Here is a 21,199-nt window from a genome sequence, read left to right as displayed (position 1 = left end):
TTCTACACTCCTATCGATGTATTATACCGTATCTCAATCCATTCTTCATCTCTAATCTTCACTCCTATCAATTCTCCTCTAACCCATCCTTCCTCACTCCCATCTTAAGTTCTTATGCACGAGTGAACGATATTGTTGGAACTGGTGTCGAGGGAACGGCCGAGGAAGGAACACCAGCTTGCAGTATGGGCGTAGGTCTCCTCTTGCAGTGTTGCCAGCTACAGTTCATACACGAGTGCTTGATGGTTAGGGGTGTGTTGAGGGGTGTTTTGGGGTTGGTTAGACTGGTTACTTTTCATACTTATAGGTTGGTTGTTAATGAGGCTGAAGATTATTGAAAGAAGCCACCATTTTTTTCATTTCTTTGTCTAATTTGCATTGGTGTTTCGTATATTGTTTTGCTCTTCATTTTTTCCTTTCTCTCTCTCTCTCTCTCTCTCTCTCTCTCTCTCTCTCTCTCTCATTTACCGTAGATTTATAGAACAAGCATGGAATAATGAATGCTTATCTGGTATAATCTCTCTCTCTCTCTCTCTCTCTCTCTCTCTCTCTCTCTCTCTCTCTCTCTCTCACGTTTGCTTGCCTTTCCTCCTCCTCCTCCTTCTCTTCGCTCTCATTCTTCCTCATCGGCATTGCACAGCCTCATTTCATTCTTTCACTTTTCTTTATTTTTCTTAATTTTTTTTCATTTTTTCATATTCGCTTTTCTACTTTTCTTTCGTATGTCTCTACTTTCTCACTTTTCTTACTAGTACGTATATATGTTTTTTAGACTCAATCATTTTTTTCCACGTAATGACTCACTTCTAAATTGAAAAAATATATATATAGAATGCAGTTTTTATCTTTACTTTGCCAGATTATCGTACTCAGACCATAGTATTTACCGGTTTCTGACGCCTAACGTTGCCAGATCATCGCGTGTCTGTGAGTGAGTGTGTGTGTGTGTGTGTGTGTGTGTGTTAGTATACTGTAAGATGGCAGTCGTTATGCAAGATTTAAATAGCAAGCTGTCTGGAGAAGGGGGGAGGGGGCGTCGCATGAGAGAGAGAGAGAGAGAGAGAGAGAGAGAGAGAGAGAGAGAGAGAGAGAGAGAGAGAGAGAGAATCAGATACGCCAGTTATTCCAAGATAGTCGTTCTGCCATAAATAAAAGGTAAATGAGAGAGAGAGAGAGAGAGAGAGAGAGAGAGAGAGAGAGAGAGAGAGAGAGATCACTCACCCCTACCTAACCTTGGTGTGCGATTCCCTCTCTCTCACTGTGACTTCCTCTTCATGTGTGTGTGTGTGTGTGTGAGAGAGAGAGAGAGAGAGAGAGAGAGAGAGAGAGAGAGAGAGAGAGAGAGAGAGAGAGACTGACTGACTTGTAGACACTTATAGAAAGGCAGACACAGACAAATTTAGACAGACAGGCAGACTTATAGATAAAGACAGATACACAGACTTATAGACACAGACAGACAGCCTGACAGACTTATAGACAAGCAGACAGACACACAGACAGAGCCTACAGGTACTATAAGCAGTACGTAAAAGAAAAAATGAGAGAGAGAGAGAGAGAGAGAGAGAGAGAGAGAGAGAGAGAGAGAGAGAGAGAGAGAGAGAGAGAGAGAGAGAGAGAGAGAGAGATTAGCTTTATTTCTTACCATGACTGAGGTCTTTCAAGTTCTGTTGCCTTTGCTATGGTGGCCACGCGGGGTGTTAACTGATAGACGTGGTGATGATAGTGGTGGTAGAGGTGGTAGCAATTGTGGTAGTGGTGATTGAAGAAGTAATGGTCGTGGAGGTGGTAAAAGTGGTAGCAATTGTGGTAGTGGTGATTGAAGCAGTAATGGTCGTGGTGGTGGTGGAGGTATTGGTGGTGGTGGTATTAGAGGTAGAGGTATTTGTAATTGTATTGGTGGTGATGGTAGTTGGTCATGGTGGTGATGCTTGTTAAGGAAGTATTGGTCGTGGGGGCACCGTTGCCAGATTATCGTACTCAGAACATAGTATTTATCGGTTTCTGACGCCAAACGTTGCCAGATTATCGTACTCAGAGCATAGTATTTACCGGTTTCTGACGCCTAACGTTGCCAGATTATCGTACTCAGAGCATAGTATTTACCGGTTTCTGACGCCTAACGTTGCCAGATTATCGTACTCAGAGCATAGTATTTACCGGTTTCTGACGCCTAACGTTGCCAGATTATCGTACTCAAAGCATAGTATTTACCGGTTTCTGACGCCTAACTATTGCCAAGAAACATCAGGAATTAACTATTTTAACGATAAATATAAATGAATCTAGTTACTGGGGCCCAGGAGACAGTTTTGGGTCGGAAGTTGGTAAATATAAGAGGCTGAGTACGACAATCTGGCAACGTTGCGTGGGGGAGGTATAAGTGATATTGATAGTGGTGGTGGTGGTGGTAATGGTGTTGTTAATGGTGGTGGTTGATGGAGTACAAGTCATGGTGATGGTGGTGGTGATATTGGTAGGCTATAGTGCAGGGCTATTCGACTGTTATGAGCAAGGGTCCAGTTAGACAAGTTCAAATGGTGGTGGTGTTAGTGGAAGGTCCTGGTGATGGTGGTGGTTATATTGGTAGGCTATAGTGCAGGGCTATTCGACTGTTATGAGCAAGGGTCCAGTTAGACAAGTTCAAATGGTGGTGGTGTTAGTGGAAGGTCCTGGTGATGGTGGTGGTTATATTGGTAGGCTATAGTGCAGGGCTATTCGACTGTTATGAGCAAGGGTCCAGTTAGACAAGTTCAAATGGTGGTGGTGTTAGTGGAAGGTCCTGCTGGTGATGGATTCTTGCAAGTGTATTTCCTGGACTGACTGTAGGGCCTAAAGTCCATCACAGAAATACACTTGCAAGAATTCATCGCCTGGGGTTCAGCTACAGCACTCAGAAGGTATGTATTCAGACCGCGGGCCGCCAGTTAAGTAGCCCTGGTTCAGTGGAAGAAATGATAAGGGAGTACAGGTGGTGATTGTGAAGGGTGGTGGTAGTGGTGGTGGGAGGGAGGGAGAGTACTTACTGGTGGAGGTGACAGTGGTGCATACATGTTTTCTGGTGGTGTTGAGCTAGTACTGGTGTTGTTTGTGGTGGTGATGGTGGTGTATACTTGTTTTCTGATGGTTGATCCTATTGACAGAGTAGTGGATTAGGTGGTGGTGTTTGTGGTGGTGATGGTGGTGTATACTTGTTTTCTGGTGGTATTGACGGAGTGGTGATTTTTAGTGGTGAAGATGGTGGTGTTGAGCCTGTACTGGTGTTGCTTGTGGTGGTGATGGCGGTGTATATTTGTTTTCTGGTGGTACTGATGGAGTGGTGATTATTAGTGGTGTTGAACTGATACTGGTCGTGGTGGTGTTGAGCTAGTACTGGTGGTGTTTGTGGTGGTGATGGCGGTGTATATTTGTTTTCTGGTGGTATTGACGGAGTGGTGATTATTAGTGGTGTTGAACTGATACTGGTGGTGGTGGTGTTGAGCTAGTACTGGTGGTGTTTGTGGTGGTGATGGCGGTGTATATTTGTTTCCTGGTGGTATTGACGGAGTGGTGATTATTAGTGGTGTTGAACTGATACTGGTGGTGGTGGTGTTGAGCTAGTACTGGTGGTGTTTGTGGTGGTGATGGCGGTGTATATTTGTTTTCTTGAGGTATTGACGGAGTGGTGATTTTTAGTGGAGATGGTGGTGTTGAGCTAGTACTGGTGGTGGTTGTATTGGTGTGCGTGTCGGGTTAGTGGTGGTGGTGGTGGTGGTTAATGAGGCTGTAAGATTAAATTATTGCCTTCGTAACACATTTTGAAAACCCTCAGTATATATTTTTTCCTCATATCTTTACGCGTGGAGACATTTATACTTTCTTGTTTCACTACTACTACTACAACTACTAATACTGATACTACTGCTGATATTACTACTGCTACTACAACAACTACTACTACTACAACTACTAATACTAATACTAATACTGATATTACTACTGCTACTACAACAACTACTACTACTACAACAACAACTACTATACTACTACTACTGCTGATATTACTACTGCTATAGCCTCATCGTCATACCTCATTCATTCATTCATTCTCTCACTCCTGTATAACCGTCTGACAGAGAGGGAGAGAATAAAAAAAAGTAAAAATATCAGTCTTCTTCAGTGTCCCTTCCAGCCATTCGAACACTTCCCCTCTCTCTCTCTCTCCGTCAGTTGCTTCCCGGGAGACAACGGAACGTGCTTGACAATGAGTAAATAAACAAGAGAACAGGGAAACAACTAAGCGTGCATAGGTTATCAAGGGACAGAATTTTTAATGTGCGAAAGTCTGCTTTCAGATAGGTCCGGTATTTCGTTGAGAGAGAGAGAGAGAGAGAGAGAGAGAGAGAGAGAGAGAGAGAGAGAGAGAGAGAGAGTGGCAGGTGGTAGTTAAGTTGTATCCACCTCCACCTCCTCCTCCACCTTCTTCTCCTCCTCCTCCTCCTCTTAGTAGTAGTAGGAACTTCGCGTCTGTGTTCACGGTCGAGAATACCCAGTCCATACCCGAGAGCCCTTCCCCACCGATGGGAATCACTCTCCTAGAAATTGGCACAATCGACGAACGGGATGTGAAAAAGTACCTAGACAAACTCGAGACAAACAAGTCCACCGGACCCGACGACTTGTCACCCAGGCTGCTCAAGGAACTCAAGCAGCAAATCCTCAAGCCACTCACAGCCATCTACGATCTGTCACTACAACAAAACAAAGTCCCAAAAGACTGGAAACAAGCGAACGTAACACCGATCTACAAAAAGGGAGACAAAAGTGTGGCCCTAAACTACAGACCAATCAGCTTGACCTCAGTGGCGGGAAAAATCCTCGAGAAGATCATCAGAGACAAACTCGTTAGGTTCCTTGAAGACAACAACATCATTTCCGATGCTCAGCACGGTTTCAGGAACAAGCGCTCATGCTTAACCAGTTTATTCTACTTCTTCCAAGGTATCTATGAAAACTGGGACAATCATATCCCCAGTGATGTTATATATCTAGACTTTCAGAAAGCCTTTGACAAAGTGCCACATGAAAGACTCCTCAAGAAACTTAAGTCGGCGGGATTAGGCGACAATCTGACAGCATGGATCAAAGACTGGCTCACTGAAAGAAAACAACGAGTTGTACTCAACGGACAGGCCTCCGAGTGGCTCCCGGTCACAAGTGGAGTGCCACAGAGGTCAGTGCTGGGACCCATACTTTTCATCATATATATCAACGACCTAGAACTAGGATTAAAATCCAATCTTTCAAAATTTGCCGACGACACAAAGGTGGGTGGGAAGGCCCTCACGACAGCAGACTACGAAATTATCCAGAGAGACCCGGACCAGATCACTCGGTGGTCAGAAAAATGGCAGATGTCCTTCAACACTACCAAATGTAAAGTAATGCATATCGGATCCAGAAACAGCAACCACACATACCACATGGGTGGCGAACCACTACATGTTGTGCAAGAGGAAAGAGACCTCGGGGTCACCATCAGCAGTGACTTGAAACAAACAAAACACTGCAAGGCCGCCTGTAAGAAAGCCAATACAATGCTTGGGTTCATATCGAGGAACTTCGAATACAAGACGCCGGGAGTTATGTTATCCTTGTATAATTCGCTGGTAAGGCCCCACCTGGAATACGCCGTGCAATTCTGGTCTCCTAATTACAGGAAAGACATTGAATTACTTGAGAAAGTACAGCGCCGCGCTACGAAGATGATACCATCACTGAGGGGGAAACCATATGAAGAACGACTCGAGCGACTCAACCTCTTCACGTTGGAAAAAAGACGACTGCGGGGTGACATGATACAAGTCTTTAAGCACCTGAACAAGCTCAGCAGCGTTGATCACTCCGAACTCTTCACGCTATAAACTAACCTGAGAACAAGAAACAACGGAAAAAGAATTCAAGCAAAGCGATGCAATACCGACATCGGCAGGAGTTATTTCTCGAATAAAGTTGTTTGCCACTGGAACAGCCTTCCTGCAGAAGTGGTTAGCGCAGAGACCATCAACTCCTTCAAGAAACGCATTGATCTCCACTTTGCTGCAACGGGAGTGAACTGAACGTTCCCACGAGTAGGTACATAAGTGCCTTAATCCTTCCCTGCAAGCCACTCCTATGGCAAACGGATTGATTAAATCACTGAACGCAGGCAGCCTAGTAATGAGCCAACAGGCTTTCTGCTGCCTGCTAGTCCATGTTTCCTCCTCCTCCTCCTCCTCCTCCTTCTTCTTCCTTCTCCTCTTCCTCTTCCTCTTCCAATCTTTCAAAATTTGCCGACGACACAAAGGTGGGTGGGAAGGCCCTCACAACGGCAGACTGCGAAATTATCCAGAGAGACCTGGACCAGATCACTCGGTGGTCAGAAAAATGGCAATGTCCTTCAACACTGCCAAATGTAAAGTAATGCATATCGGATCCAGAAACAGCAACCACACATACCACATGGGTGGCGAACCACTACATGTTGTGCAAGAGGAAAGAGACCTCGGGGTCACCATCAGCAGTGACTTGAAACAAATAAAACACTGCAAGTCCGCCTGTAAGAAAGCCAATACAATGCTTGGGTTCATATCGAGGAACTTCGAATACAAGACGCCGGGAGTTATGTTATCCTTGTATAATTCGCTGGTAAGGCCCCACCTGGAACACGCCGTGCAATTCTGGTCTCCTAATTACAGGAAAGACATTGAATTACTTGAGAGAGTACAGCGCCGCGCCACGAAGATGATACCATCACTGAGGACGAAGCCCTATGAAGAACGACTCGAGCGACTCAACCTCTTCACGTTGGAAAAGAGACGCCTGCGGGGAGACATGATACAAGTCTTTAAGTACCTGAACAAGCTCAGCAACGTTGATCACTCTAAACTCTTCACGCTACAAACCAACCTGAGAACAAGAAACAACGGAAAAACAATTCAAGCAAGGCGATGCAATACCGACATCGGCAGGAGTTATTTCTCGAATAGAGTTGTTCGCCACTGGAACAGCCTTCCTGCTGAAGTGGTTAGCGCAGAGACCATCAACTCCTTCAAGAAACGCATTGATCGCCACTTTGCTGCATCGGGAGTGAACTGAACGCTCCCAAGAGTAGATACACAAGTGCTTTAATCCTTCCCTGCAAGCCACTCCTATGGCAAACGGATTGATTGAATCACTGAACGCAGGCAGCCTAGTAATGAGCCAACAGGCTTTCTGCTGCCTGCTAGTCCATGTTTCCATGTTTCCTCTTTCTTTTAAAATTTGCAAGCATAGTACTCTCTCTCTCTCTCTCTCTCTCTCTCTCTCTCTCTCTCTCTCATCAGGAAAATTTTGAAAGGATGTACTTTTGGTGAAGGCAATGATAGTGGTGGTGGTGGTGATGGAGGAAGTGGTGGTGATGTGTTGGTGGAGGTGAAGGCAATGGTGGTGGTGGTGTTAGTGGAGGTGAAGGCAATGGTGGTGGTGGTGTTAGTGGAGGTGAAGGCAATGGTGGTGGTGGTGGTGAAGGCAATGGTGGTGGTGGTGTTAGTGGAGGTGAAGGCAATGGTGGTGGTGGTGTTGGTGGTGGTGAAGGCAAGGGTGTTGGTGATCGTGTTGGAGGTGAAGGCAAAGGTGGTGGTGGTGTTAGTGGAGGTGAAGGCAATTGTGGTGGTGGTGGTGACTAAGCAAGGTTTGAAGGTGGTGGTGGTGATGGTGGTAGTGGAAGGATATGGTGGTGGTGATCGTGTTGGAGGTGAAGGCAAAGGTGGTGGTGGTGTTAGTGGAGGTGAAGGCAATTGTGGTGGTGGTGACTAAGCAGGGTTTTGAAGGTGGTGGTGATGGTGGTAGTGGAAGGATATGGTGGTGGTGATCGTGTTGGAGGTGAAGGCAAAGGTGGTGGTGGTGTTAGTGGAGGTGAAGGCAATGGTGGTGGTGGTGGTGATGGTGACTAAGCAGGGATGTGGTGGTGGTGGTGATGGTGGCAGTGATAGTGGTAGCAAAGGAGGAGGAAGAGGAGGAAGAAGAATAAGAGGAGGAGGAGGAGGAGGTCTTACCGTTACTGACCGCGTTCCAAGCCTACAACCCTTCCCCCCACCACCTCCACCACCATTATTACCACCACCAGCCGCATTGGGTCTGTGGTTGAGCTTTTCGCCATCAACACCATTATAATTGCAGTGGTGGTGGTGGTGGTGATGAAGATGTTTATATTGAGGTTTTTGTCTTGGTCGTATTGGGGTATGGTGGTGGTGGTGATGATGATGATGGTGATGATGATGATGATGATGATGATGATGATAATGTGTTTATATTAAAAGCATAAACGTTAAAATTCTGGCATGTTTAAATTTTCCATTAACTTCTTTTTGTAATTGACTTCTTACATTTGCAACCATTATTAGTACACTGCAGAACATAGGCCTTTCCCAATGTATTCTACCCGTCTGGTGTTAGTGTTACATATATAGCGTACTCCATCCTGCTCCGGCAAAGGTTCTAATATCACCGCTCCACCTGGTTCTTTCTCTGTTTGAAGTTAGTGCACACCTTCCTGCTCCGGTAAAGGTTCCTATTTTTTTCACTTGGTTTTCTTTCCGTCTAATATTGGTGTACTTTATCCTGCTCCGGTAAAGGTTCTGAGTTCATCTTTCCACCTGGTTCTCTGTGTCTGATGTGTGTACTCTGTCCTGCTCCGGCAAGGGTTCCATTTTCACCATTTCACCTGTCCCTGAACTTCCCTCTGATGTTAAGGCCGGATATATTTGCCCTGAACATTGTCCCAAACATGCTCGGAACATGTTGCCAACACATCAGCAACATGTTCCTGAACACTCCAAACCAACATTTTCAAAGCAGTGGCTGATTGGTCGGGGCAAATACTATAACACGTTCACTGCTGACTCACGGCCCTCCCGGCACGTGTCTGGCATTACTCCTCACAGTGTCGGCAAGGGAGAATCTGTGTTATGGTAGCCCATTTACCCCGAACAATGGCATTAGTCCTTGCTTTGACAAGGTTGGTATAGCGTATGCAGGAACATGCTTCTGCTGTGTTGGTAACGCGTTCCGAGCAATAATCGGGACAGTGTTCTGAGCATATGTGTTCAGGCCTTTGCCCTTTAGTGTGTACTCCATCCTGCTCTGGCAAAGGTTCCAATTTCGTTTTTCCACCTGGTTCTTTCTCTCTCTGGTGTTAGTATTGCTCACCTGCTCCGGCAAAGGGTCAGGTCCTCTTTCCACCGTGTTCTCTGTCTGCCCTGATTTCTGCAATTCCCGGGTTGCCATTGTTACTTTGGTTTTCCGTATGTCAAAACAACCCGTAATTATTATGTTTGATACGGTTTTGTCATGTATTTGTCAGTCAGGTGGCGTGAATAAGTGTGTGTATGTGTGTGTGTGTGTGTGTGTGTGTGTGTGTGTTTCCCTACATTCATACAGCCATGCACGCAATACAAATATTCGTTCACACTGTCATGCATACAAAGGAAAAATTTTATATATATGTGTGTGTGTGTGTGTGTGTGTGTGTGTGTGTGTGTGTTTCCCTACATTCATACAGCCATGCACGCAATACAAATATTCGTTCACACTGTCATGCATACAAAGGAAAATTTTTATGTGTGTGTGTGTGTGTGTGTGTGTGTGTGTGTGTGTGTGTGTGTGTGTCACGGGGTCATTTTGATGTGATAATAGTTCGTGCTTTCACTACATATTGTCACCCACTTTATTAAAAATGAGTATTACGTAAATATATACATTAATAGATATGTAGACAGAGACAAATATATGACTACACATAGATAGACAAATTGATGGGTACTCATAGATAGATAAATGTGTGAGAGAGAGAGAGAGAGAGAGAGAGAGAGAGAGAGAGAGAGAGAGAGAGAGAGAGAGAGAGAGAGAGAGAGAGAGATGCAGTTCCCTTTCCAGTTTGCTAGTTCTCAATGGATGTAACAGGAAGCCCGGGGGGGTGGGGTGGGGGGGATGATGGTGGCTTTACCCTTCCCTTATGTACCCCCTTCAGAGCCCCTTCACCTTCCCATCACCCCATCTACATCATGTCTTCCCCTTCCCTTCCTCTTCCTTAGCCCCTTCACCCCTTCCCTTCTGCCTTCCACCCCCTCCTCATTTCCCTCACTCACCTCCAAGGTTGGATCAAATACTGATTTTTTATAAGTCAAATACAAATACAAATACTTTTGTTCGGGATTCCAAAAATACAAATACAAATACTTTTATTCCTGAATCTAAAAATACAATTACAAATACAAATACTTCTATTCCTGAATCTAAAAATACAAATAAAATACAAATACTCCTATTCCAGATTTCAAAGATACAAATAAAAATACTCCTGAAATTATGCAAAAAAATATAAAGATACTTTTTTCACAAGTTTACACCACATATCATAATTGCATTTTATCATCATTAATGCCTGGAAGGTTTCCGGGCCGAGTTTTGCTCGCTTAGGAGTGTAAAAATTGGCGGCCTTACTAAACACCCTCTCGGATGATGCCGACGTTGCACAGCACCCTAGAATATTCTTGGCAAAGTGCTTCAAATTTTTGAAGCTTTTTGCATCACGCCAGTACCTCAGTGGATTGACATCAAAAGGCAAAACACCTTCTTCTAGGTACGTTTCAAGTTCTGCCTTCACCACTGTAGTGTCATTTGTTGATGCACTTGCCATCATTTGCCCAGCTGGAGGCATGTAGGCAAAAAGACGAGGTCGTGTTGCACTCATGCCAGCCGAAAAGACCAAAGGCTCACTCTCTTGAAATGTTTTCTTCTTCAAGGTCGACTGAGTTGACTCGGAAATAATTAGGTCCACAATCTTGGAAACCTTTTCCTTTTGCATTTTCTTACATGGCATCCATGCCAGCATATACCTGGGGCCCATGACAGCTGCGGCAATGACATCAGTCCGCTCAAGAAATGGATGCAACCTCTTTTTGATAGGTGACTGTCGTGCATATGCCAAGTTAAAGCAGTAGATCGGCTTACTGTCTCTCGTCGTCTTCACTCACATCTCATCCCCTATGCCTCCCATTTCCGTGACGTCACATTTTTGCGGGCGGATCCTTCTTCCGAGCCACCCATCCCTCAGTAACTCCCTAAATCCTCTCCTACTCCTCCTCCATGTGACCTTAGGTTAATTTCCTCCTTACTCCCCACCCTTAATGTTCTCCTTACTCCGCTTTCCCCGTGATCTGACGTTAATCCTTTCCTCCTTCGCCTTCAACCTTAATCTGTTTCCTCCTCCGCCTTAACGCGGCTTAACATTGCTTCTTTTTCTATTTCCTTAACAGTATTTATCCTCCTCAAATGGTTTTGACTCGAAATACAAATACAAATACAAAATACTTTTTTTCTGGATGTCAAAATACAAATACAAATACATTAAAATTGTATTTAAATACAATTCAAATACAATTGTATTTGATCCACCCCTGCTCACCTCCCATCATCTTCCCATCACCCCTTCTACATCATGTCTTCCCCTTCCCTTCCTCTTCTTTACCCCCTTCATCGTTCCCCTTCCCCTTCTGCCTTCCACCCCCTCTTCAATTCCCTCCCTCACCTCCCTTCATCTTCCAATCACCCCATTTTCACTATTTCTCCCCCTTCCTTCACCCCTTCATTATTCCCTCATCCCCTCTACATTATTAGCTTCCCATCACCTCTTACCCTTCATTTTCCCTTCACCCCCTCTACTTCATTTCCCCTCCCTTCCCCTTCACTTCCCCTTCGTCTTTCCTTCACCTCTTCCCTCCACCCCCTCTATATTATGCCTCCTCCCCTCACCCCCCTTCCCCTTCATCTCCACTTCAACCCCTCAACATCATGTCTTCCCCTTTCTTTATACTCTTGTCTATGCCCCCTTCGTTTTCCCCATACATTCCCCCTTCCCCCTTCATCATCTCTTCACCCTCTTTACACTATGATTTCCTTCATCTTTCCCTTGCCCCTAAATTGGTCAGTCAATTACTCAGTTAGCCAGTTATTTATATATTCAATCAGTCAGTCAGTCAGTCATTCATTCATTTATTGGGTCAGTTTTAGTCAGTCAGTCAGTCATTTAGTCAGCCAGTCAGTCAGTCAGTCATTTAGTCAGCCAGTCATTTAGTCAGCCAGTCATTTAGTCAGCCAGTCATTCAGTCAGCCATTTAGTCAACCAGTCGTTCAGTCAGTCATTTAGTCAACCAGTCAGTCAGTCAGGCAGTGGTGGTGTTGTGGTGGTGGTGATGGTGGTGACTGTTCCCATAGTGTCGCGGTGCATAGCGATGAATGGTAGAGGAGGAGGAGGGAGAGGAGAATGAGAATGGTGGTAATAATGGTGGTGGTGGTGGTGGTGGTGATGATGATGGTGGTGGTGGTGGTGGTGATGATGATGGTGGTGGTGTTGCAAGTAGTACTGACTTGAAGGAAGTGTCCAAGTGGTGTCTGAGGAGGTGGTGGGGGAGAAGGAGGGGGAAGGCAGCCTAGTGGTGGTGATGGTGGTGGTGCTGGTGTGGGTGTGGTGGTGATGATGATGATGATGGTGGTGGTGGTTGCATTTAGTCAGCCAGTGGCTTGAAGTCAAGTGGTCAGTCAGTCATTTAGTCAAAGTGGTGTCTGTGAGGAAGGAAGGTGGTGTCAACCAGTCGTTCAGTCAGTCATTTAGTCAACCAGTGTCAGTGGTGGTGGTGAGTGGTGGTGGTGGTGTGGGGGGTTGATAATGGTGGTGGTGGTGGTGTGCAAGTAGTACTGACTTGAGGAAGGAAGTGTCCAGGTGGTGTCTGAGGAGATGGTGGGGGAGAAGGAGGGGGAAGGCAGCCTAGTGGTGTTGGTGGTGGTGGTGGTGGTGCTGGTGTGGGTGTGGTGGTGATGATGATGGTGGTGGTGGTGTTGCAAGTAGTACTGGCTTGAAGGAAGTGTCCAAGTGGTGTCTGAGGAGGTGGTGGGGGAGAAGGAGGGGGAAGGCAGCCTAATTGGTGATGATGGTGATGGTGGTGGTGCTGGTGTGGGTGTGGTGGTGATGATAATGGTGGTGGTGGTGGTGTTGCAAGTAGTACTGACTTGAGGAAGGAAGTGTCCAGGTGGTGTCTGATGGGGTGGAGGTGGGGAAGAGGGAGGGGGGAGGGTAGCCTAGTGGTGGTGGTGGTGGTGGTGTTGCAAGTAGTACTGACTTGAGGAAGGAAGTGTCCAGGTGGTGTCTGAGGAGGTGGTGGGGGAGAGGGAGGGGGGGAGGGTAGCCTAGTGGTGGTGGTGGTGGTTGCCAAGGACGCCCACCTTGAGCCTGTAGCAGTCAAGGTGTAGACACGTTATCTCTCTCTCTCTCTCTCTCTCTCTCTCTCTCTCTCTCTCTCTCTCTCTCTCTCTCTCTCTCTCTCTCTCCATCACTATTTCAGTTGTCTCCTTCACCACCACCACCACCACCACCACCACAGTCCCCTCACACAAATCAGTCATACCACCACCACCACCACATCGCAGTCACCACCACCTCCCTCGTCTCGTAATAATCATCCCCTCCCCTCCCCTCCCCTCTCCTCGCAGCACCCCCCCCCCACCACCACCACCACCAAATACAAGTTTCCCTGTAAATATAAGTTCTTGCTGCTCTTCGTAATGAACACCTGGGTTTTTTTTTCCTGCTTTAGATCTATCCTTCCCTCCATCTGTAAATTTCTATTATATCTGCAGTAACTTCACTTCTACTTAATCCGTTCCTCTCCTTTCCCCAGACTCCATAATTATGTTCTTATGTTCCTTGTCGCAGTTCTTCACCTCCCCTCCCCATTCATAAATATATCCCAAAGTCCGTTTATAGCAATGGTTTCCAAAGTGGGCGATACACTCCCAGGGGCGCCGTGGAAGTAGCTGGGGAGGGGCGGTGAGGAAAAAGGGGCGGGAGGGGGCGGCAGGGTGTCATTAGGAGTAATTACAACATTGTTGTTACATAGTCTGAATGACAAAATCAATGTCACAAACACCAAGGTTAGGCTAAAGGGACACGTATGCCTTAGAGGTGATAAAACTGAATTAAGATGTGTATATCAACGAGAGGCGTGTGTTCACATGTGGGTGGGGGGCGGGGCGCCAGGAACTTGCCCAAAGGGAGTCGACAGGCCAACTCTACATTGCCTGACGCCGACCAAGTCGGTCTGTCGACAAGGACTGGCATGCCTATCTATATTGTGCATCTCCTTTACGGGGACTCCTCCCGTTCTTGTGTTATTTTGCCGCAGTTGTTCGCCGCCATATTTCCTAGTTCATCGATTTATCTTTGCATCTAATTGAAGTTCTCTTTTTATCATATATGTAACCATCCACTACACATGTCTTTACTAACCCGTTCCTCTCCCCTGGCCATCCTGCTCACGTGGTGTTCTTGTTGCAGGAGAGTCGGCCGGGTGGTGGCGGAGAGAGTGATGGGGAGGGGGAGGGAGAGTGTGAGGATGTCGCCTCCCCACCCCTGGAGGACGCCCCCCCTCACCCTGCGCGCCGCCCCATGAATGCCTTCCTCATATTCTGCAAAAGACATCGAGCTCAGGTAAGGGGGCGAGGAAGGCGAAGAAGGAGAAAAAGTAGTAGTAGTAGTAGTAGTAGAAGAAAAGAAAGTAGAGGTAGTAGTAGTAATATATATATATATATATATATATATATATATATATATATATATATATATATATATATATATATATATAAATTTATGACCTTGAGAGAGAGAGAGAGAGAGAGAGAGAGAGAGAGAGAGAGAGAGAGAGAGTAACTTTAAAATTACGAAGAAAAATATTGAAGAAATTACCTCAGAGAAAATTAGAAAGAAGAAAAGAAGGAAAAGCTGCCTTGGTGTTGGTCTTCAAGGTTACTATTACTCTCCTCCTCCTCCTCCTCCTCCTCCATCTCTGTTCCCCCATACTTCCCTTCTGTCTCCACTCCTCCCCCCCTTCTCCTCCTCCTCCATCTCTGTTCCTCCCATACTTCCCTTGTCTCCATTCCTCCTCCTCTTCCTCCTCCTCCTCCTCCATCTCAGTTCCCCCATACTTCCCTTCTGTCTCCTCTCCTCCCCCCCCTCCTCCTCCTCCTCCATCTCTGTTCCTCCCATACTTCCCATGGCTTCCGAAACAAAAGATCCTGCCTATCAAACCTATTAACCTTTTATAACGACCTCTTCTCAGTTTATGACGTAACCAAGTCATTGGACGTAGTCTATCTTGATTTCCAGAAAGCGTTTGATAAAGTCCCACATCATAAATTACTTTACAAATCAAAGCAAATAGATATTGACGGTCAAGTAAACCAATGGATCGCGAATTGGTTGAGCAACAGACAACAAAGAGTAGTGATTGACGGATTTAACCCAGAGTGGGCGCCGGTCACTAGTGGCTTCCCTCAGGGCTCGGTTCTTGGCCCAGTGCTCTTCATTATTTACATCAACGACGTGGATGTTGGACTCAATAATCGCATTAGTAAATTTACAGACGACACAAAGATTGGTAATTCGGTTCTCACTGACGAAGACAGGCAAGGCCTCCAAGAGGATTTGCACAAAGTTTCAGCTTGGTCGGATAGATGGGAGATGCCCTTTAACGTAGACAAGTGCCAGGTCCTTCAAGTTGGAACGAGGAATAAGAAGTTCGATTACAAAATGCGCGGCGTTAAACTCAAAAGCGTTCAATGCGTCAAGGACTTGGGGGTCAAAATCACGTCAAACCTCAAATTCTCACAGCAATGCATCGATGTAGCAAATAAAGCGAACAGAATGTTGGACTTCATTAAAAGAAACTTTTTATTCAAGAATAAAGATGTAATACTTCCGCTCTACAATAGTTTAGTCAGACCCCACTTGGAATATGCGGTACAGTTTTGGTCTCCCCACCATGCAAAGGATATTGCTAAATTAGAAGATGTTCAGCGTCGGGCAACGAAAATGATCCCTTCCTTGCGCAACAAATCCTACAAAGAAAGGCTTTCCACCCTTAACATGTTCTCTCTTGAGAAACGTCGCCTCCGAGGAAAACTGATCGAATGTTTTAAAATACTTAATGGTTTCACGAATGTAGACAGATCAACATTGTTTATGATCGATGACACTTTGCGAACAAGGAACAATGGCATAAAACTCAGATTTAGACAAATAAATTCAGACTGCACCAAATTTTTCTTCACCAACGTTGTAGTGCGAGAATGGAATAAGCTCCCACCATCAGTGGTCCAGTGTAACACGATTGACTCCTTCAAAAAAAAGCTCAACCATCACTTTCTTCAACTTAATATCAACTAGAGTAGAAATGCAACGTTTTGGAGCCTTCTGATTAAAGTAAAATCACTTAGGTTTAAGGACAGGCCACCTAGTCTGGACCATGGGGTCTGTGTGGTCTGATTTTCTATGTAATTCTTTGTAATTCTCCATTCCTCCTCCTCCTCCTCCTCCTCCTCCTCCTCCTCCTCCTCCTCCTCCTCCTCCATCTCTGTTCCCCCATACTTCCCTTCTGTCTCCACTCCTCCCCCCCTTCTCCTCCTCCTCCATCTCTGTTCCTCCCATACTTCCCTTGTCTCCATTCCTCCTCCTCTTCCTCCTCCTCCTCCTCCTCCATCTCTATTCCCCCATACTTCCCTTGTCTCCATTCCTCCTCCTCCTCCTCCATCTCTGTTCCCCCATACTTCCCTTGTCTCCATTCCTCCTCCTCCTCTTCCTCCTCCTCCTCCATCTCTGTTCCCCCATACTTCCCTTGTCTCCATTCCTCCTCCTCCTCTTCCTCCTCCTCCTCCATCTCTGTCCTCCCATACTTCCCTTCTGTCTCCATTCCTCCCCTGCCCCCACCTCCTCCTCCTCCCCACTGTGCATATATATCTCATTCACTCATGTGGCACTGGTGAGAGAGAGAGAGAGAGAGAGAGAGAGAGAGAGAGAGAGAGAGAGAGATATCAAGGACTTTTTTTTCCAGTCCTTGCCTCCTCCTCCTCCTGCTCCTCCTCCACCTCACCTCCACCCACAATGCTAACATCACCTTCCCACCTCCACTTCCTCTTCCACCAGTGTAAACATCATAATAAAATGTTGCTAATGAGGAATTCCCAAAACCATCACCACATCCTCCTCCTCCTTTTTTTTATTCCAATGTTGGCGTCACCCATGTAGGAGAGGTGTCACTGGCCTCCAAGCACTTTCCCTGAATGAGATCAATAATGACGATCACCACAGTTTTTAAGGTAACGTGATCACTGGAAATAATAGGTCTGCTGATTCTAGCCAGGGGGTGCAACAGGTTTTATTTAGTCCCGCCTACGACTTAAATTCTTTCAAGAGGAGGGTATCAGGACACCTCTCCTCCCAAAATTGACCCCTCTTTCGGCCACCTCTTTGGATTCTTTTAGGAGCAGCGAGTAGCAGGCTTTTTTTTTTTTTTTTTTGTGTGTGTGTGTGTGTGTGTGTGTGTGTGTGTGTGTGTGTGTGTGTGTGTGTGTGTGTGTGTGCCCTTGAGCTGTCTCCTTTGTTGTAAAAAAAAAAAAGGGAAAAAAAAAAGAAACAGCTCAAGGGCAAAACCAAAAACCAAAAAGTCGTCTAAGCACCGGCTCTATAAATGCTAACAGGATGGAGTGGCCAGAAGAGAGGTCAGCTTCAGAAGGAGAGGTGTCCTGATTTTTCTCTTCTTGAAAGAGTTCAAGTCATCGGCAGGAGGAAATACAGACAGAAGGCCTTAATTCATATGTATTTCTTCCTGCAGACTTGACCTCTTTCAGGAAGGGAATATCAAGGCGCCTCTCCTTCCAAAACTGGCCTCTCTTCGGGCCACTTTATTTTGTTATGACTTACAGGACCTGTGCTCAGATGGGCTTTTTTTGTTTTTGCCCTTGAGCTGTTTCTCTTACTGTGAAAAAAATATCCTAACCTGTTTCCTTGACTTCATCCACATCCACATCCTCATCCTCCCATGTACTCTTCTCTTGTCCCCTTCTGTTCACCCGCTTTCACCCTTACATGTATGCATGTAACCCCCCCCCCCCGTTTTTTTTTTTTTTTTTTTTTTTTTTTTTTTTTTTCCCTAATGCATCTTACTGTCATATGAGTAGATCACTTATTAGATTGTATATCAGTATTATTATTGGCCATATTTAGACAAGTATAGTTAATCCAGCCAGCATTCAAACTGCTTGAAGGAACCATCCTTCTACCCGTGATGTTTCTGAATTTTGTCTGATCTTCATGATATTGTACACATTTTTGGGCATCAATGAGACTATTAGGCTATTATACTATTGTCTATTAGGCAAAGTTGTTGATCAAAGTTGTTGTGGAGCATCTGTTGGCGACATAAAGGTCACTGACCTTGATTTTACTGATGATGCTGTACTTTCATGTAATTGCTGGAGAACCTGGTGATGGCTCTTGAAGTTCTGCATGAGGAAGTGAAGCCTCTGGGGCTGAAGGTCTCCTGGGCCAAAATCAAGGTCCAGTCGTTTAAAGACTTGCTGGATGACACAATTCAGTCTGTTCACGTATGTGGTGATGATGTCGAGGTCACCAAAAGCTTCCCATACCTTTGTAATATAGTGCATAACAATGGTGGGTCTCACCAGGAGGTCACTCAACAGATTGGCCTGGCCAACGGTGTTACGGACTTCCTCAATATGAGTATATGGCATTGTCGATATCTATGCAGGCAGACAAAGATTCAAATCTTCAAGTCGCTTGTGTTCCTTGTCTTATTGTATGACTGTGAGACATGGACACTTGAATAGGGACTTGATGAGGTATATTAATGCCTTTGCCAGCAATTGCCTTCATAGGATCATGAGGTATCACTGGAATGATTTTGTGTCAAAGCAGCAACTACTCCATGAAACTGAATTGAGGCATGTTACCAGTTTAGTCCATGAATTCCAACTCCGGGTATATGGGCACATGGCACGTATGCCTCCCGGATAGTGATCCAGCTCATAGGGTTATTTTTGTACAAGACAACCGTGATTGGAGGAGACCAAGGGGACACCCACATAACTCATGGCTGGGGTAAGTTGATGAAGGGAGGGGCTTAGAATGGATAGAGTAACTATGTGGGGCTTGCTCTGGGGGACCGTTGGGAGTGGAGGCAGCGAGTGACTGAAGCAACTGGCCCAGGGTGTATGCTCCCTAATAATAATAGTTAGCATGAGAAGTTCTTGGTTTCTCACTTTTGAAAATCAGTCAAGTTTTGGAATATTGTCATTTTTGTATTTTTTAAATTCGATCACGCCCTAGAGAATCAAGTTTGTCTTTTTTTTGTGAGATTAATCAATGAATAGAATGTTCTTTATTTTATCCACCATTCCTACTGATATCACACCTAGTTTCAAAAATATGCGATTTGGAAATGAGACAAAAATTTCACCATTTTTCCCAACTTTGGTGACAGATTGTGCTTGAACCCTGGGGAGTAGACATGAACAACAGACAAATTGTGCAAGTTGTTATGCACTCTCCAGAAACATCAAAATTCCTTGTACAACCAATAGGCTTTAAGCTGTTTGAGGTCAAAGTCTGCTTAATTACATTTTGAGAAAACTGCTCCCAAAGTTTAAGATGCATTTCAAACTTAGAGGACTCAGGTTTGATCTTATATGACAGTGTGTAAATGTTATAAATTTTAATTTCCACCACTTATACATAGATTTTACTTATCACAAGCACACTGACAGACACACAGAATTGACAAATTTTGTCTGCATCACTTAGTCACCTCCTATTGAGAAAAAATCAGAAATCAGTTAAACACATGTAATCCTGAAGACAGAATATTGCACATTATCCCTTAGACAGCAGCAGTATTTGAAGAGTACCTCCCCCAAAAATGAATGGTCTGTATGAGGCGCGTCGTGTGAAAGTGGTCTAACCCGCCCGACTGATTACTACCAAATAAAGTGGTGCAATTACTATTATATATCAAATTAAATGTTAAGGCTAGATCTTTCATGCCATTGAGTTTTTAATAAATTTTAAATTTTTTGGGGTTATGGTCTAATTTTTTATTTACTCCCTCCTCCCACACTATTTTTTTCCCTAGAAAGTCATGGTTTTAGGTTAATTTTTAAAGAGTATATGGAATAAGAAGTGTTCTGTAAAAAAATTATGTTGCTGTGCCTAATTCCTGACTATACAAATTTTTTAAATCGAAAAAAGTCTTTCGCTCCTGATCTAAAGTTAGTCTGCACCACGTGTTGGACCAAAACAAGCCACTTTAGACCTTAGTACACCCCGCAGGATGTTCGCTTTTGCTTTTTTAGACATCACTACAAGATAATTAAACCTCAGGACAACAGGTTCCCGCCTGTAACTCCAACTCGCCATTTTTGAGGGTTAGACCACTTTCGCACGACACGCCTCATATATAGTCACTGCTGACCTTAGGACCATAGCATAAATATAGTTATGCCACATAATAGATGTTTTAACTATCGTTTATAGCCTATATAGATTCTACTGCAGTCTGGAAGTGTTGTTATATTTCTGGCATACAAAACTGACTGACTAAATTTTGGACTGTCTATATATAGTTCCACTGCCATCTAAGGGTTAAAGTACTACAAGGGTATCATGGGTTGCCTCTCAAACTTTGGGATGAGAAGCTAATTTTTTACCTTCAGCAGTTGGGATAGCATCCTTTAGTGATTCTTTTTTAATTGTGTAGGTTGTATTCATGTTTTCATTGTTTTCTGTAGCTGTAGATGTTAAGGGAGACAGTGTGGTGAGAGTCAGGGTGGCAAGGGCTCTGCTGGTGGCGTGGGTGCTGTCGGTGGCATGGGTGACTCAGTCAAACATAGCTTGCCAGCTGTCTAAAGTTTTTTTCATACTTTGCTTTTTTCAGGGTTTTGGGCCTTCCTCTTAGGCATCTTGAAAGGGTCTTGAAAGTGTGTGGATAACACAATAGACATTCATGAATGTCTATAACAGCTGGGAAGAGAGTGTGTGTAGTGTAACATGTAAAACAGGTCTGCTCTTGTCTGCTCTCTCTTCCTCTTGGCTGACAGACAAGACACAAGTACACACATACACACACAAATTCACTAGCGTTGGTGAAGAGTTGCACTGTTCTGAAAGTGTCTCCGTGGTGCAGTGATTAGCATGTCTAACTACAAATACCTGGGCCTAGGTTGATAAATGGGTACCTGGGGAAACCTCTTGCCTCTTGCCTCTTGCAGACTCCTTACGTTCTTATGTTCTTATTAC

At 45.0% G+C, this 21,199-nt stretch overlaps 1 protein-coding gene across 1 annotated transcript in view; it reads left to right on the top strand.

Moving 5' to 3' along the window:
* LOC127000710 (mucin-5AC-like) overlaps positions 1 to 21,199 on the top strand; it is an 83,854-nt gene that overhangs the window by 41,946 nt on the left and 20,709 nt on the right. Inside the window, exon 2 of the mRNA XM_050864728.1 lies at positions 14,390 to 14,542. Coding sequence (XP_050720685.1) covers positions 14,390 to 14,542 — 153 coding nt within the window. The remainder of the gene's footprint in view (positions 1 to 14,389; positions 14,543 to 21,199) is intronic.

Source organism: Eriocheir sinensis, chromosome 19 (genome assembly GCF_024679095.1).
Source record: "Eriocheir sinensis breed Jianghai 21 chromosome 19, ASM2467909v1, whole genome shotgun sequence".
NCBI lineage: Eukaryota > Metazoa > Arthropoda > Malacostraca > Decapoda > Varunidae > Eriocheir > Eriocheir sinensis.
Note: the sequence above shows the minus strand (reverse complement) of the source record. Positions and strands in the feature narration are given on the sequence as shown.